The sequence below is a fragment of the Sminthopsis crassicaudata genome, chromosome 6 (assembly GCF_048593235.1).
Source record: "Sminthopsis crassicaudata isolate SCR6 chromosome 6, ASM4859323v1, whole genome shotgun sequence".
NCBI classification, from domain to species: domain Eukaryota; kingdom Metazoa; phylum Chordata; class Mammalia; order Dasyuromorphia; family Dasyuridae; genus Sminthopsis; species Sminthopsis crassicaudata.
The window spans coordinates 106,214,033-106,232,791 of NC_133622.1; the positions used below are offsets into that span (position 1 = coordinate 106,214,033).

The window sequence follows — 18,759 nt, forward strand, 5'->3', positions numbered from 1 at the left end:
CACAAACCTTCCTTAAAATTTGATCTGGAGGATCAAAACAAGATGAGCGATAGAACAGGCAGTGAAATAATATAATCCATGGATGGGGGTCACGGAAAGGCAATGAAGGACCTTGCCATGTCCTTTTCTGTGATGGTAAAGAGGCCAGTTATATGAGATTTGAAGAGATCGCTTATTTCCATCTCCTCACTTAAATGGCTGTGAGACCTAGGGAAGTTATTAAACCTTCTTATCTCAGCTTCTTCATCTGTAAAGATGAAGAGATTGAAATGATACAGATGGAAAATGACCAAAAGCAAGTCAGTCAGGAAGCCCAGGTTCAAATCTAGCTCTGTCATTTCACATAACTGTTAAGTGGCAAAGCTAGATTTGACCCTGAGTTTCCTGACTGCTTCTTGATGAGTTGGGAAAGTGCTAAAAATCAAGGTTGGGTCTGACCTGACTTATGAATCAATGCCCATCTCTTGTCAATGATAAGCTTGAGAAGATAGTGTCATTTTCTACTCAGGTTAATTCATTCCAAATAAGTGTAAATAAGTCTTCCAAAAGTAAATCTATCAGAACAAGCAATCCCATGCCAAATGCAGGAAGAGCAGGTCTGTTTCAGGCACTTTCCTATGCTGAAGCCCATTGATCTGCTGGATAACCAGCTGGGTTCTGAGGAGATTTGTACGGATTGTGATTCATGAGGTGGGGGCTCATTCTGTGGGGAATCCTAGTGGAAAGAACACCATAAACAGCTTTCCCTGTACCAGGAGTCCCAGAAGGATCTCTGTTTGCTTGGAGAGTGCCCTCAAATGCCAGCTATATTCCTGTGCTTTCTTTCCAAGGACAGAAATTTGTGCCTCTGAAGTGTCTCCCATGCTTTCTGTGGTGTGGTTAGCTGTTTGAAAGGGTAAGCTAACAGTTGTCACAGCTCTGAGGTCTTTGCCCTGCCATGGGCACTGTAAGTCATCTGTCTAGCATTGGAACAATAAACCTGATGAGATGATGCAGGACTGGTTCATGCCAGTAATTAGGGAAACCCCTGGACAGGTGTACAGAGAGACAAGCTTGGAGACAGAACAGAAGCCAGAATCCTAAGGAGAAGCCAGTCCATTATTAAATGGTCTGCAGTCTACCAATATCCAGATAATATCCAAGAGGTTAAGACTAAAGTGAAAGATATGGCCAGTTGCCAAAATTCAGAGGCAATGGCAAATTCAGGGAGTCCAAAATAAAGAACTCTCTGAACTGGATGTCTGAGGTAGAGGAAATGGTCTCTGTGAGAAATGGATGGGTATTTTGGGTTTCCACAGTTATGAAAATCAAATTGGAGAAATGAAACTGAAATGAGAAAAGTGAAACCCACATGGACATCAAGGAATCTTCCCGGGTGGAAGTTTATCATCCCCCAAAAGAACTGTAAGCTCCTTAGGGGCAGGGACTGACTTTTGTAATCAGGGATGATGGCCTGAGATTTGAAAAGAATCTTGTTCTTTGCTGTTCTTCTCAGTGAGCTTTCCCCTTCTAGAATGTAAGCTCCTTGGGCAATGAGGGGTAGAGATTCATGTCATGTAACTTCTGTAACATCCAATGAATGGGAAATCAGGGGAAGGACTTGTGCATCAAGGTGGGAAATAAAATGCTACTCACCTAGACACTCATTCTTTCAAGAATATAAAATCTTTCCTGCATTCATCAACGAATCAATGGCGTTCTTGGTAACATACTTGTTTCTTACAGTCTCTGAAAACCAATTTAATACTTCTAAGCACGGATCTTCCCTTCCGTTTTCCTCCACTTCCTACTAGTAACTTCTCTCCTTATACAGACTATGGTAGGCCCTGCCCAGGCTCTGCATATATTTTCTAGGCAAGAAGGGAATCTCACAATTGCCTCAGTGACTTTGCCTGGGCCCCCCAGACTGCACCTCATTTTGCACTTAGAAAGATTGATTCTTTTTTGTAGTTTGAGCACTGAGAAGGAATAGTGGGAATAGATATACCAACAGACACAAAATTCTGAATCACAAAGTTTCTTTTTCAGTGACTTCATTAAGTCTCTGGTGTCCCACAACTGCTAGGGGCTAGAATAATAAACCAGATGGCTTGGCTTATGCTCCTTGCGAGATTGTGCTACAGAAAGATCTTCAGTCCTTTCTCTTCTGGTTTGCTCATCCGCAGCCTCTTGAGTCAGCTATTGACAGAGCTGATAGCCTTCTGGAGACACGTTGAGAATGCCCTTTTTCCATCTTTGTATAGCTTCCCTGACTGCCTTCAAAGTCCCACCTTTTCTTTATCTCCTTGAACTCTGATGCCTTTCCTCCTTTGATAGCCCGTGCATATATCTTGTTACGTAGTTATTTCCACATTTGTTCCCCCATTAGATTGAGCCCCTCAAGAATAAGAATTGCCCTTTTTTTTGCCTTTCTTTGTATCCTCAACACTTAGGATAGTGTCTGGCATATAGAAGGTACTTAATAGGATGTTTGGTAATTGACTGACACTCTAGCAGAGAAGCTGACCTGAAACTGAGAAAAATAAGAGGAAGTGGGGATCTGTTTACCCTATTGAGAAAGTGAGAAGGGAACTCTATGACATCCTGAGACATATAACCCAATTTCTTAAACTGTGGTTCACATTGAATGTGGGGATCATGAAATTTTGATTTATTATCAATAAGTGTTTGATTTGCTTGCCTATTCTATATACCTATATGCCTGGGGTCATGTAAAAATTTCTTGGGTGAAAAGGAGTTATAAGCAGAAAAAGCTGAAGAAGCCCTGGTCTGCACTAACAGCATTCCTCCTTAGATGAATCATGGGATGTTGTAGCTGAGAGAAATCACCATGAAGCATTGTGTTAGATCCTGCAGAAGATATAAAGTTTTATTGGGCTTGGTCCTTTAGTACAGACTCATCTTAACTGCCGCATATATTTAAACTTAACAGCTGTGTGATTCTGGTCAAATCATTTATCCTTTATTTATGTTAATTTCCTCTTCTGTAAAATGGGGATCATAACAGCAGCTACTTCCCAAGGTTGTTGTGAAGATCAAATGAGATAATATTGATAAAGCACTTAGCAAAGAGCTAGGAACATAGTAGGTAATACATAATGCTAACAATTTATTGATGATGCAGTTGAACAAGTGTAGGATTTAGAATAAAGTATTTGGATTTATAACTCTGCTGCTTGCCAATTATATGATCTTGGGGGATGTCAATTAATCTCTCTAGGCCTCAGTTTTCTCATTTTTAAGATAGAGGACTGGGCAAGATGGCTTCAAAGATCCCTTCCAGCTATAAATCTATGCTCCTATAATCCAAATCCATTTTAGAAATAGTGAAACTGAGGCTCAAGGAGAGGCAGATACTTGTGATCTCAGGATCACAGGCAGCAGATTTCTTGACTATCATGATGACATCAGGCTTTCCTAAACACTCTTATATTGGAAGCATACAAGGGAACAACTTGAGTTCTTTCTCTAATAAGACTTTAGACAGAAATTCTTATCTTAGGACCTATAAAATATAAAAAAAATTTTTTTAAATGTTTTGATAACTATATCTCCATAGAATGTTTCTTTTATAATCCTATGGATCTTATTTCATGTATTTTAAAAACTATTCCAAGAAGGGGCCCATAGGCTTCCCCAGATTGACTGAGGGGTCTAGAACATACAAAAAGATAAAGGATTATTACTTTAGACTGTGTGCTGTGAGCAGCAACTATTCCACAGATAGTAATGATGAAGTGATACATAAGCACTAGAAGTATTAATATGAAATAGATTTGGGAGAGCAACAGATTGTAAAGATTTGGCTCAAAATATGGAGCAACTACAACAAGCCATCCATCACAGGTTACAGAGATTTGCTATTTCATGGGCTCAAGCAGATACGCCAGAAGCCTCATACTGTGTGAGCAATAATGCATTTAAAGTCTTTGGGGAGCAGAGGGATTGGGAGGGCAAGATCTATTGAGTAAGGGGGAAGAATCAAGGAAAAACCACGTGGAATCCTGACTGACCAAGGACTGACCAAGGTTGTTATGACTGATTTTTAAAGACGGTCTTAAAGGTTGGGAAACCAAATGGGCTGATTTAAGAATTTAAGATTTAAGAATATCATTGAAACAATAGAGGCTGAAAGAAGAGTTTCTGTCTCTCCTTGTTATGTATAAACAAGGCAGTCTGGGAAAGTTCTTCTGATAATTTTCATTTTGACAATTCCTGAGAATAAACTAGTTGAGGGTTCACACCTACAAGACATTCAAGTTTCATTTATGGTTTTGTTTTTTCTTTTGTTAGTGTTCGACTACAGTTATAGGGATTATATTCTGTCCTGGTATGGGAACCTCAGCAGAGATGAGGGGCAGCTCTACCACCTGCTCTCAGAAGATTTCTGGGAAGTCGCCAAACAGCTGCGCCACAGACTGAGTCATGTGGATGTGGTGAAAGTTGTGTGTAGTGATGTTGTCAAGACTTTGCTCACCCACTTCTGTGACCTCAAAGCTGCCCAAGCCAGGTAACACCTTTGAGCTAGGGGGAAAAAAAATAAAACAGTCCAGGGCTTTTCTTTTCCATTTGTTCTTTGGGGTTGGAAATCAATTCAAACAGGTTACAGTCCTCTCATTTGTACTTTGCTTAAGAATAAGCATGCCTATTGGGCATCGATATAATATAATTGTATGGATGTAATTTTGTTTCTAGTTTTATGACTGTTTCCAAATCAGTTTTTAAAAAGAGATTGGTATTCCATAGAGATGCTTTTTACATGAAAATATTCTCAGTATTATAGTTACTTATCATGAGAAGAATCAGTTTTTACAATTATCTTGAACATCTTGAATACTTTTGCAATTTTTAGTCAAATATAGTTTAGTTTATGTTTCCCCATATAGAATACCATATTAAGAACTGCTTAGCATTATAACACCTTGAAAACTGATTTAGAGAAACTGTGTGTGATATTTAGAGATGGTATTTGAATGTGAGAATGTAAAATAGATACCAAGAGCTACTGTTCGGGAACATAGTAAAAAATGAGTTCTTTGCTAGTGTAACAAAGAGAGCTTTTTTGGGTGGATTTATACCTCCCTAAATGAAAGTGCATTTTGAAGAAGGGAACTCAAGCCATCATACTTACTATTGGGATAAATGTTTGCTTCTTTCTTATATTAATAATTAATTATTGAATTAGGATGAAGAATTTTCCCCTTTTCTATTTTCTCATCCAGAAATCAATCACGATGGGAAATCTTGCTCAAAGGCTTATTCAGGCTAAGATCTGATGAAAGACAGTAAAGAAACTCTAAGTTCAGGCAAATGGGTGGTGGATTCCTGCTCATTATGTTTACTCAGAAAGGTCTGGGGAAATTATGGTTTCTCCCTTTTGTCAGATGGGCCATAAAGAAATTGTTGAATCTCTTTGATGGAGATTAGGTACTCACATGTTTAACATATTTACTTGCTACCTAGGATGGATGGGGGAGGAAGTGAGGAAGGAAAATTTGCAACATGAGGTTTTGCAAAGGTGAATGTTGAAGACTATCTTTACATATATTTTGAAAATAAAAAGCTATTATTTTAAAAACAAAAGATTGGTTCCTCAGAGTCATATATACCCCAAGATTCTTGTTGGAACATAGCTCAGCCCCTCATTGTCTTTTTTTCCCCCCAAGTCAAGGAACAAAGTGTACTATAATTGTAATGCCAATTGAAGCAGGCTAAATAATTTTACCAAAGAACCAAAAACCAGAAGATAAATTTATAGGAAAAAATTAGAAAGGTTAGGTGCTTCAAGTCACTGATGTGCTAATTTTTTGTTTTAGAGATAGAATTAAGGAGTGGTCTTACAGGTGGAATTGAAGATTATTGAATTCTATGGCTTAGAGATGGAGTTGCACCCCATTATTGAATTCTGTGGCTTAGATTGTTTCAGGAACTTTGTTATTACTTACCAACAGATTACTATCTGAAGCCAGCATTGTTTATGGAACTACAGCACTCCCAAGGATTAGGATTAATCCCTTTAGGATTAGGGCCAGGTAACCTTAGGGTTATTGCTACATCCTCCCTAAGAAATATACTATATCATTCTCCCCTCAAGTAATAGAGACCTAAATGCATTTTGGGGCACAAGGACAAAGGTCTCATCTTCTGGAGCTGCTTCAGATTGCTAAGGGGCAGAAGGCTGTCCCTGCCCAGTCAAGTCCAGACTGAGGAGGGGAGACACAAGAATCCAGGTTTTTTGGTTGAACAAATAGTTGAAAGATCATGGCTGGAGCCTAGAAGAGACAAAGCTCATGAAAAGGTGAAATAAATAGTTGCTCAGCCCCTCATTGTAATATTCATTTTGTCATTAATTGTTAACCAGTTAGAGTTTATTGCCTCCACTCAGGAACACCCATTTTTCCAAGGGCATATATATTGTGAACCTGCCACTAACATTCTTTTTTTTTTTTAATAGCTTTTTATTTACAAGATATATGCATGAGTAATTTTTATGCATTGACAATTGCAAAACCTTTTGTTCCAATTTTTCCCCTCCTTCCCCCCACCCCTTCCCCATATGGCAGGTTGACCAATACATATGACATATGTTAAAGTATAAATTAAATACAATATATGTATACTTGTCCATACAGTTATTTTGCTGCACAAGAAGAATCGGACTTTGAAATAGTGTACAATTAACATGTGAAGGAAATCTAAAATGCAGGCAGACAAAAATAGAGGGATTGGGAATTCTATGTAGTGGTTCATAGTCACCCCAGAGTTCTTTAACTGGGTGTAGCTGGTTCAGTTCATTACTGCTCTCTTGGAACTGATTTGGTTCATCTCATTATTGAAGAGGGCCACATCCATCAGAATTGATCATCAAATAGTATTGTTGTTGAAGTATATAATGATCTCCTGGTCCTGCCATGAGCATCTTTGACATTTAAGTATGCTTCTGAACTCTTTTATTCATAAAATGCTAGCATTATTTATGACTAATTTTCTAGAAATTATGTCTCTTGAACTTTTTAAATGTTACATTATGGATTTCATTTTTTCTTGAGTGTACTGCCAATGTTTTCTAGATGTCAGTTTTATGTCTTTTCCTGCAAGATTCTATTACCTTGTATACAGGTATGGTAGTGAGAAGAGGGAAAACTTCAGGAAGTGTTGTTGAGGAATAACATCACTTGTGGTATGGTCATCAGTCAGCTCTTCAGTGTTATTTGTGCCTAAGACCAGACCGCATCTTGATCCAGGATTTAAGTCTTCTCTAGGGGATTCACCAAACCAGACATAAGGGGTTAGCCACTCAAGAAATGTGGATGCTCCTCTATTAAGAGGTCTCACTTGGATATTTCTTACTTTCTCTTCTTTGGGAAAAACCATCATCAAAAGGAGAAATGTAATTTGGTCATCTTAGAGTACCAGGCTAAAGTGTCTGTTTCTACCTATACACTTTTATGAGCTACTTATAGTTAGCTTTGGAACAGAACAAAAGTTGATGCTGATATCAGGGCTATTAATATTATTGCTATCTGCCCCTTACAGTTCAGCTGCCCTGGCTTCATTTTAGTTTAACAAATATTCATTAAACATCTGCCACTTGCAGAGCATTGGCCTAGATACTGGGGAAGATACCACATTTCCATAGGCAACATTATTCATGATGGGATTATTCATTTCACAGAGTCAGATAACTATTGTTCAAAATAACATATAAGTGCATCAGGCATGTGAAAAACAATGCTTTGCATTATACAGAGGGGAAATAAGTTGTTTCTGATTTGGAGGTCTAAGGGAAGATTTCCTGGAGGAGAGAAGATAGCTTCTGAGTTAAATGTTCATTCGTCCTTTAAAACTTAATAGGTAAAGAAAGGTAATTGGTAATTGGTAATTTTATGAAAGGCAAAGTTAAGGATTTGTAGTCAGTACAATTCAAATTCTGTTTATGATATTATATTACTGATAACTTGGACAAGTCATTTCAATTTTTAGGGCCTTAATTTCTTCATTTATAAAATAAGATTCAGGGATAGGAGATAGCTGGCAATGGTTGCAAATGGCAGTGATTGAAGTCATGGGGTCCTGAGTTCAAATCCTATGTTTGATACTTATTATCTATGTGACCTTGGGGGAGTCGTATTTACTAGCTGTTTGACCCAGGGTAAATCACTTCACCCTGTTTGCCACAGTTTCCTCATCTGTAAAATGAGCTGGAGAAGGATATGGCAAACTACTTCATTACCTTGGTCAAGGAAATCCCCACAGGGATTATGAAGACTTGGACATGACTGAATAACTCCTGACTTCAAATCCATTGCTTTTGTTTTTTTTTTGGGGGGGGGTAAACTATTCCATGCTGCTTTGAAAGGCCAAAAATTTTAAATTTCTAAAAAATTAATGCAAACCCATTCCAAATTTATGTTTTTCCAGCACATAATAAACCAGTAATCTCACTAGAATTAGAGGGAAGATGATTTTCAATAAACTTGAAGCAATTTGGTAAATGTTTTGCATTGTCTCACTACATAATTCCTTTTTTATTAATGATTATTATTATTATTCTGGCAAAATAATTGAACATAATTTTTCCTTACTTTTTCCATGCATTTTCAAGTTTGTGAAGTGATTTTTTATTTATTTTACTGGCAAGAAGTTTTAGAAGCTTCTAAAGAGCACAGTGCCCAGTATAGTGCCTAATTCCTAGTATGACCTTAATAAACATTGACAATTGGCTTAAATGGCTTTTCATAGAGCTGTTTTCAGGTGTTCCAGATACAGAAGAGGCCATGGAAATCCTTTTGGTGGTGTTTGCTCACCTACTCCCACTCGGAGGCATCCCACGCATGAGTCAGAGAATGCTAGTGCTGGAGAAAACTTCAGATGTAATGTGGTCTAACCCACTCTTTTCAGATATGAGAAAATTTACTATTGGATAATTTCCAGAAAAAAAAACAACCCTTTATGATTTGGAGGTTTTTTGAGCAGTGAAGTATAAAGAAATGGAAGTTTAACATTAAACCATTTTCTTCCTTATTCATTGAATTCTTGGGAACAATTCTTTCCCTTTAGCAATGAAAGGAAAAAAAAGTTGTTTTTTTTTCTTTTTGAAAATCAAAGCCATCGTATACTGATTACTTGTCTGGGTACATCTTCCAGCTGCATCATTTAGAGCAAATAGTGTTTTCAGTTATTGTTAAAATGCTTTCAATTTGAAGGACAGTGTCTTGGTATGTTGGAATTTTGAGATTGTTAATTTCCATTTTTGAAAAGATTTATTAGCTTCTATGAAAGTCATTTTCCAGTGCCTAATGGAAATATGGAGGTGACTTAAGTTCTCAAAAATCTTTGGTTGTGGTAGCTTTTCCCATATTCTTCAAAGATCAAAATACTTCAATTACTAGTCCAGGAGGAATAGGCTGTGTTCCTGTCCTCTGAGGATGGGCTTAACTGAATTTGGCTAAGCCTCATCACCAGAAGGTTGGTCTCCAGGTTTGGGCACAAAAACTCAGAAAGCCATCTGCTAAAACATGGTTTAATTATGATCTGCATTAGTGGAAAGAACACTCATATTGATAAAATGACATCTTTGGAAGAGAAAAAGTACATTTATCAACCTATAGCTTCAAGACTGAAATGTAATTAATTGGTTTTTTTCAATTTAGAAATGGTAGCAATAAGGAGAAAGGATATAAATGACTATTCATAGGCATTAAGAAGAGATTAAAATATTTGTATTTGTAGAAGGGTATGATGACATATTTAGAGAATTCAGGAAACACACACACAAAAACAAACTTGATATCAGTGTCTTACTTAGACCAGAGCATAAGATAGTCCATAAAAACCATCAGCATTTCTGGACAAAAAACCCCAGAGGAAATAGATGAAGAGAAATATAGTTTTTCAATAATGATAAAATGTATCAAATAACTACAATTCTTATTATTTATATATTACTTTATTATGTGCCAGGGATTGTGCTAAGTGCTTTACAATTATGATTTGACCCTTACAACAATTGTGCAGAGTAGATGCTATTATTATCCTCCTCATTTTACAGATGAGAAAACTGAGGCAAACAGGTTGTGATTTGCACAAGATATCACACAGCTGACTAAATACCTGAGACTTGGGTTTTCCTCACTACAGGCCTGGTCACTCTGTCCACTGTACCATGTAGCTATTTTGTTCAAGTGTTTACTCTCTCTCATATCATATGTGTCTTCCCTTCTCTCTATGAACGTCTTATGTTCATCATCTCTAGTCTATATCTATTTGTCTACCAGAGACAAGTACTCATTATAAAAATTATATGATATTGAAAAAAAATTGATCAGTGATAGAGAAACAGAAATTAGAATTAAAGGCATAAACAGGGTAGTAATTGAGAAATCCAAGATAAGAAAATATTGGGATGAACATCATTATTAAATAAAAACTACTGGAAAATTTGCCTGGCTGAATGATAAAAATGAAATTAAATCTATATTTTACTCTATAAACTATATTAAGTTTTAAGTGGATCAATATGCTAGATAAAAAAAAGTAGAAATTAGAATAACATATCTCTCATAAAATGGTAAACAAGAATTCCTAGCTTCAACAGTTGGAAATTATAGGTAAAAAAAATAGATGGATTTAATTTTATAAAAAGTTCAGTGTTAAAACAAAAAGCAATATACATAAAAATACAAAAAAGTAACAGTAGGGAAAAATTTTTGCTGTGAATATTTTAAATAAGAATATGTCATCAAAAATTAAATCAAGGCTAAAAGATATGAGGAGTGTTTAGATGAATGAATGAAATAGCATTTATCAGATACTCATGATATTCCAGGCACTGTGCTAAGCAAAAAGGATACAAACATGCCGAGCCTATCCTTCTCCAATAGATTAAGGATAACAGAGGTTAAGTGACTTGTCCAGTAATAAGGCCATATTTTTAAGCCATCTAGCTGCTTCTTGGTGAATCCACTGCTATACTCTAAAGATTTTATAGAAAGGAAAAGATCTTGCTCTATAAACATTCATAGCAATACTGTTTGTTAGCAAGCAGTTAGAGACAAACTTATGTGTTCAACAATTAGAGAATAGCTGAACAAATTACGGCATATAAGCTATCATTATTCTATAAGAAATTAGAAGAAGGAAGATTTCAAAGAAATACAGGAAATATATTTGAAATGATGTAAAATGAAGCAAGTAGAAGCAGAATAATACATATTTTAATCCCAGTGATATAAAAAACCTGGGGGAAGTGTATGCAATCAGAAAGAGGAAACAAAACACTTAATCTTGCAAACAACATTGATGTACACCTTTCAGAAACAACTTACTAATAATGGAGTTTCTGGTTTTATGTCCAATCTTTTTTATCCTTATTTGTGCATTTCGATTTTTTTGTTGTTGATGATTACTGTGTTTATAATCAAAGAATATAAAAAAAAGAAAAAAATGAGAAAATAGTAGTGATGGTAACAGAAAGGAACACCAGAGGATGGGATGATTTTGGAGGGAAGGTGAGGAGTTAGATTTTGTGAACAGGCAAACATCCTTTGAATTTGTGGTGCTTGGTGAAGAGTCAGTTTTCTAGAGGTCTTTTGATAATAGTCAGCAATATAGATCTGGAGCTTAGGAAGTAAGAAGAAGAGAATTGGAAATATACCTTTCAGGAATCCTCCACATAACAATGAAAGTTGAGGTATGGCAGTGGATAATATCACTAAAAGAGAAAATGCAGAATGAAAAAATTCAGAGCTCAGCCTTGGGGACTGCCCAAATATATGGCATAAAAAGAAAGGAAAAGGTATCACATCACCAAAACTAAGGCAGCAGAGGATTTCAAGAGGTCTTTCTTCCATTCAGATGAAGAGGATGAGGACTGAAGAAAAGCCTTTGAATTTAATAATTAAGCATGGTTAATTGAGGTTAATTCTTGGAAGCAATTTTGTAACTGTGCTTCAAAAGCGCAAAAACTGGACATATCCTTTGATACAGTTATACTGCTACTAATCCCATGCTCCGGAGAGACCAAAGTAAGAGAGAAAGGACCCACGTGTACAAAAATATTTATAACAACTTTTTTTTTTCCTAGTGGTAAAGAATTTAAAATTGGGAATCAATTGGGGAGTGACTGAATAAGTTATTGTATTCATGGTATGTGAATATGATAGAGTAGTGTTGTGCTATAAAAGAAATAATGGGAAGGGGATGGCTTCAGAAAATCCTGGGAAGACCAGGACAATTTACATAATAGCAACAATATTTGTAAAGATTTTATAAAACTTAGAAACTCTGATCAATAAACAATTTCAAAAGTCTCATGATGAAACACACTCTCTACCTAATGGAAAGGGGATAAACTCAAGTGCAGATGGGAGCATATTTTTTTTTCTACTTCTCCTCTTTCCCTTCCTTTCATTTTCCCCTTTTCCATGACCCTGTCTCTCTTTCCTTTTCTTTGTTTCCTTCTTTCTTTTCTTCATCTTCTTTCCCTCTTCTCCTCCTCTTTCCTCTTGCAGAAATATATATAAACTATACATATCTATAACAGGTTTTGTTTTTCTTGCCTTCTGAATAAGTTGGGAAGATGGAGATTGGAGGTAGAGAATTTGGGAGCTAAAAATGAAATTTAAAGGTGCTTGAGATTAAAGTATCTAAGTGAATCTAACCTTAGATAAATTTCCCATGAGGCTCTCTAATCTAATTCCCTCATTTTATGGAATGGAAAACTGAATTTAGGAAGGTTATATGAAGGTTATGACTGACCCAAAGCCATACAAGTGGTAAAGTGACAGAAATGGGATTTCAACCTAAGAAAATTGCATAAAATGTTACATGTTGGAAAAGTATTTTTTCAGATGGGTTTCTTTTTAGCTCATTTGGGTAAATTCTACTTAATTATGTACGAATAACAAATTATCCTTGTAGATGACTCACTTCCACAATTTTCTCTCCCCCTTTCTTTCTATTTTTAGACAAGAAGAGCAGCCGAGGCCCTTTTTATTACATGCATGCTTAAGGAACTCGGATGAAGAAGTAAGGTTCCTACAAACATGTTCTCGGGTTCTGGTGTTTTGTCTTCTCCCCTCAAAGGATGTCCAATCTCTCAGCTTGCGCATAGTCCTTGCAGAAATTCTCACAACAAAAGGTAGACTTATAAAATTGAGATTGCTTTTAGATGACTAGATTTCTGTGCATACTAATGTGTTGATAGCACTTTTTATGGCACATACATTCACTTTGTACTCTTGTTTTGGAAGTGTGAAAATCAAATTCCAAGAAAATTTCATGTGGAAATAGAGCAGCAAAGAGAGCATGCTTTGGACATCCACAAGAAGCATAAAAATAGATAGTGACAGATGGCCAAATGAACAATCATCCTCTTATTTATTTTGAAATGAGAAAGCTGTTCCTTCTGCCCTCCATAAGGAAACAGCCATTCATGACAGTCTTTGTGTCAATTGGGATAGTAACAGAATCATGGACTTAAAACTTGGAAAGTCTTCAGAGGGCATCTAATCTAACTCCCTCATTTTTCAGAATAGAAAACTGAGGCCCATGAAGATTAAGTGATTTTGCTCTAGATCATGTAGACATAAATGCAAGGAAATCTACATGAATTAAATCCTGATGGAAGATCTAAGTATTATAAGATTTAGAATTTCATTGGTAGTGGTGGGTCTTGGATCTTTTAAATTTGTATTTCATAGTTTATATAAATTCAAGGTGATTTAAAGAGCAAAAATATTATAGACTTTTCAATATGCTTTAAAAGAAATGGAATAAATAGCTTTACATAGCAAAAAAAAACCTGAAAGAGAAAAAAAAGGCAAAATCTTAAAGTATCTGACTTAAGAAAAATATATCCTAATCCAGAATGTCAAGCAGACAGTTAAATTGTTGTTTGCTGAAATTCATTTTTAGGTGAGAAGAAAAGGAGTCTTTGAGAAGAGACATCCCAAGAGAGATCTTTCAGTACAATTCCAAAAAATTCAAATCATGTTATGTCAGTATTTTGAAATAGGAAAGAACATGTAGTCCTCTCATTTTAGAAATGAGGAAACTGAGTCTCAGAGAAATGGCCACATAACTAGAGAGAAATCTTTTTGTTTTTCTTTTTTCTACCAATTCTCTTTCTCTTTAAAAACAAACATTATTGATATATTATTGAAGTCTTCTACCCCTAGCAGAAGTACATCTAAATAAAACTAAGTACTTAGGACAATAAAATCTGTAAGCCTTCAGTCCACTACTTGTATATCCCGAGGGAGAAAGTCATCCTTTGCTGTCAGACCTGTGAAGCCTCACTTGGTCAAGGTTTCATTTTTGCATGCACTGTTTCCCTGTTGTATACAATAGTCTTTGCCAGGATCAGTGACCCAGAGACAGATGGTTGAAAAACCTACCAGTGACCAACTCCGGAATTTTGTAGATAAAAGAAATGTTTAACTATGCACGTGCAGAAAGTTTGGTTTGACATGCATCATTTTCTCTGTATTGGCTTCTAGTAATCAATCAATAGCACCTTTAAAAAATAGAGGACATTTTTAGATCTGAGAACAAGATAGTGAACTGCTATAGCCAAGTATTATTCTATCTCTTCACTTGTTTTACAGTCACAAACAAAATTAGCTGGGAGTCTCTCCTGGTCTGTCATAACAGTGTTGACTCTTATATTTTGGCACTCTGGCCTGTTTAAAATATCTGGAACCTTTATTTAAGCATAATCAAAGATTTCAATGTATGAATTTTAGAGGAGGAACATTTTAGCAGAATCATGGGACCCTGGCAACTTTCTTTCCTCTCTCCCTCACTGTTATCTTTGTTTCTTAATGGAGAAATTGATATTGACAGCATATCCAGAAATGGATCCATCAACCTGAACCATTTTATTGGATGGAGTCTATTTGTAAGGATTTTTTTAATCTCTTAATTTTAGATGATATTAATTAGTCTATTTTAAAATCACCATCTATTTTATTTAATATTTTTTGACAAGGCAATTGGGGTTAAGTGACTTATCTGTAGTCATACAGCTGTTAAGTGAGGCTAGATTTGGACTCAAGTCCTTCTGACTCCATTGCACTATCTAGCTCCCCCAAGCATCTATTTATTTTAAATGAACAAATGAATTTATTTTATAGCTTTTCTTAGTTATGTTGGAAGAAATAGCCTAGTAAAGAGGATAGAGTTAGTTGGAAGACCCGAGTTCAGGTCCTGCCTCTGATACTTATTGATTGCGGTCACTTAAATTCTCAGTGACTCACATAATAAAGACTATCAAGTGCTAAACTTGAATTAGAAATTGGTTTTAAATCAGTGAAATTACAGGTCTGTCTCTGCCCAAAAAATGACTTTTAGATCATACATGTTTCCAGAATTCAAGCAGAAATGTTCATGTTGATTTAAATGTATATTGAGAGAAAATAAAGTGGGAAAAAATTTGGGGAAAAAAAAAAAAAAGGATGACTGTTCAGTGCCTTCTTCTGTTTCCTTCAGTCTTACAGCCTGTGGTGGAGTTGCTGAGTGACCCTGATTATATTAACCAGATGCTCCTGGCTCAGCTGGAATACAGAGAACAGATGAATGAGCATCACAAGAAAGCCTACACATATGCTCCTTCTTACGAGGAGTTCATCAAGCTCATTAACAGCAACTCTGACGTTGAGTTCCTGAAGCAACTAAGGTACCTGATGTTTACTCATAGTGCGTTCAACGTCCAGCTTGCTCCTGACCCATGGCCTATTACCAAATTAGGCCAAGCTATGTGATTTGAAGGAAGCAGCAAGAAAGGAAATCTATAAATCTTGTCATTTAATGAAGTCTAAATTAAATCATCTCTTCCTTGAGGCAGCTGGAATGGTTAATTTTCCTATTATATCTAATTAGTGAGATTGAAAGCTACTTGGTTGTTCTAAGCACCTGCTTACTTTCTCAGTGCCTAGATGTAAGGGACTGGTAGATGGAAGGGCTTTGTTTTTTCCTCAGAGTGGATGCCAGAAGACCCGGATTTAAATTTCACCTTTGCTCTTTAATGCCAGTGGGATTTGGGGCAACATCCCTAGAACTCAGTTTCCTCAATTGCCTATTTAAAGTTTGGTTTCCATGTTCTCCGAGGTCCTTTCTACTTCTAAGTAGTTGATATCTACGGTTAGTGTTTGAGAAACAATGCACCAGGTATCTGAGGCTGGATTTGAACTCGGATCTTCCTGACTCCATTGCCAACATGATGCATAAAGTGTAATTTTGCAATCAGAAAGACCCGAGTTCAAATCTAGTCTCTCACACATATTAGCTGATGCAATAATAACTAACACTTATCTTGTGCTTACTGTGTGCTAGGATTCATACTAAGTGCTTTACATCCACTTGAGAGGTAGATGCTATTATTATCATCCTCATTTTATAGATGAGGAGATCAAGTCAAATGGGGGTTAAGTTATCCTGCCCAGGGTATAACACAGCCAGTAAGTGTCAGATGCTGCATTTGAACTCGGGTCTTCCCGACTTCTGCTCTGTCCACAACACCATCCAGCTGCCGGTGGATCGAGAGTTGGCAATGGAGCCAGGAAGACCTAAGTTCTGCTTCCCAGTGCTGGCTTTGTGACTGGGCAAGTGTCTCAAGCTCTCAGTATTAGAGAAGGTGTTGACATGTATTGATGGGGAATGGCCCTATTTGGAATGTTTTCTAATAATATTATAATGATATGTATTAATAACTTCTGTTGCTCCTTGGCACTAAAGCTGAAGGCCTTGGTTTGGCTATAAAAATGATCAGCTCAGCCCCAAGTAGAGAAGAGAAAATGAATACCACCCAAATGCACAATGGGACTAACCCATCTTATTCATCACTCGGCAACCTTTCCTCCTTTGGAGTTTGTTCCACATAGCTGTAAAATCACCTTTAAGGTGGTTATTTACTGATCTGAGAAATTTCCTTCTTCCTGCATTTGTTAAGCTCAGTCTTTCCCTGCACCTTCAGCATCTGCTCTCATATTCAGATAGCTCCTGCATTACTCTTGGGTTCCACTTTGCTGACCTCCTCCATTCCCATGACTTGTACAAGCTGCCTATGGAAGTGTTTCTATCCTAAACATCACCATTATCCAAAGCAAAGTTCCTTAAACTGTGGGTCATGACCTTATATGGTTAACTGAATGTGGGGGTGACAAAATTATGATTTATTATCAGTAAATGTTTGATTTGTGTACCAATTTTAAACCTTTAGATCCAGGGTTGCATAATGTCTTGGGCAAAAAAGGGGTCACAATTGGAAAAAGTTTAAAAAACCCTGATCCAAAGCACTGCTACCTTTCATGATTCTTAACTCTGTAGCTCCTGAGTTCGGTGATATCTTCTCTTTCCTTGAATCCTTTGTTTTTCTGCCCTGTTGCCAATCAGACCATGCCAACTGTAACTCTGGGAAGTTTTTCCATTACTCTTTTAGTGCTACTCATTCTCACTAAATCTGCTCCTTAGCTCATGATAACCTTCATTATCTTATCCCTAGAAATTCTCCCAACACCTTTTCTTCCACTTAGTTTTACTTCCCTTCATATCTAGTCTTGATTACGTGGGCTACCACTTTAATGATCCCAACCAGAACCTTAGAATTCTAATCCTCTTCCTACTTCTAACCTTCCCCTCCAACTTTTTTTTTTTTTTTTTTTTAATTTATTTTTTAATTATAACATTTTTTGATAGTACATATGCATGGGTAATTTTTTACAACATTATCCCTTGCACTTACTTCTATTCAGATTTTTTCCCTTCCTCCCCCAACCCCCTCCCCCAGATGGCAAGCAGTCTTATATATGTTAAATATATTACAGTATAATTTAGATACAATATATGTGTGTAGAACCGAATTTTTTGTTGCACAGAAAGAATTGGATTCAGAAGGTAAAAATAACAGTTTACATTCATTTCCCAGTGTTCCTTTTCTGGATGTAGCTGGTTCTGTCCATCATTAATCAATTGGAATTGGATTAGCTCTTCTCTATGTTGAAGAAATCCACTTCCATCAGCATACATCCTCGTACAGTATCATTGTTGAAGTGTATAATGATCTTCTGGTTCTGCTCGTTTCACTCAGCATCAGTTGATGTAAGTCTCTCCAGGCCTCTCTGTATTTCTCCTGTTGGTCATTTCTTATAGAACAATAATATTCCATAACATTCATATACCATAGTTTACCCAACCATTCTCCAATTGATGGACATCCATTCATCTTCCAGCTTCTAGCCACTATGAAAAGGGCTGCCACAAACATTTTGGCACATACAGGTCCCTTTCCCTTCTTTAGTAGTTCCTTGGGGTATAAGCCCAGTAGTAGTATGGCTGGGTCAAAGGGTATGCACATTTTGATAACTTTTTGGGCATAATTCCAGATTGCTCTCCAGAATGGTTGGATTCTTTCACAACTCCACCAACAATGCATCAGTGTCCCAGTTTTCCCACAGCCCCTCCAACATTCATCGTTATTTGTTCCTGTCATCTTAGCCAATCTGACAGGTGTGTAATGATACCTCAGAGTTGTCTTAATTTGCATTTCTCTGATCAATAGTGATTTGGAACACTCTTTCATATGAGTGGAAATAGTTTTAATTTCATCATCTGAAAATTGTCTGTTCATATCCTTTGACCATTTATCAATTGGAGAATGGCTTGATTTCTTATAAATTAAAGTCAATTCTCTGTATATTTTGGAGATGAGGCCTTTATCAGAACCTTTAACTGTAAAAATTTTTTCCCAATTTGTTACTT

General features: G+C 36.5%; 1 protein-coding gene across 1 annotated transcript in view; it reads left to right on the top strand.

The window, feature by feature from the left end:
- SNX25 (sorting nexin 25) overlaps window positions 1–18,759 on the top strand; it is a 263,033-nt gene that overhangs the window by 96,562 nt on the left and 147,712 nt on the right. The window contains exons 3-5 of the mRNA XM_074272880.1: window positions 4,294–4,510; window positions 12,969–13,141; window positions 15,493–15,679. Coding sequence (XP_074128981.1) covers window positions 4,294–4,510; window positions 12,969–13,141; window positions 15,493–15,679 — 577 coding nt within the window. The remainder of the gene's footprint in view (window positions 1–4,293; window positions 4,511–12,968; window positions 13,142–15,492; window positions 15,680–18,759) is intronic.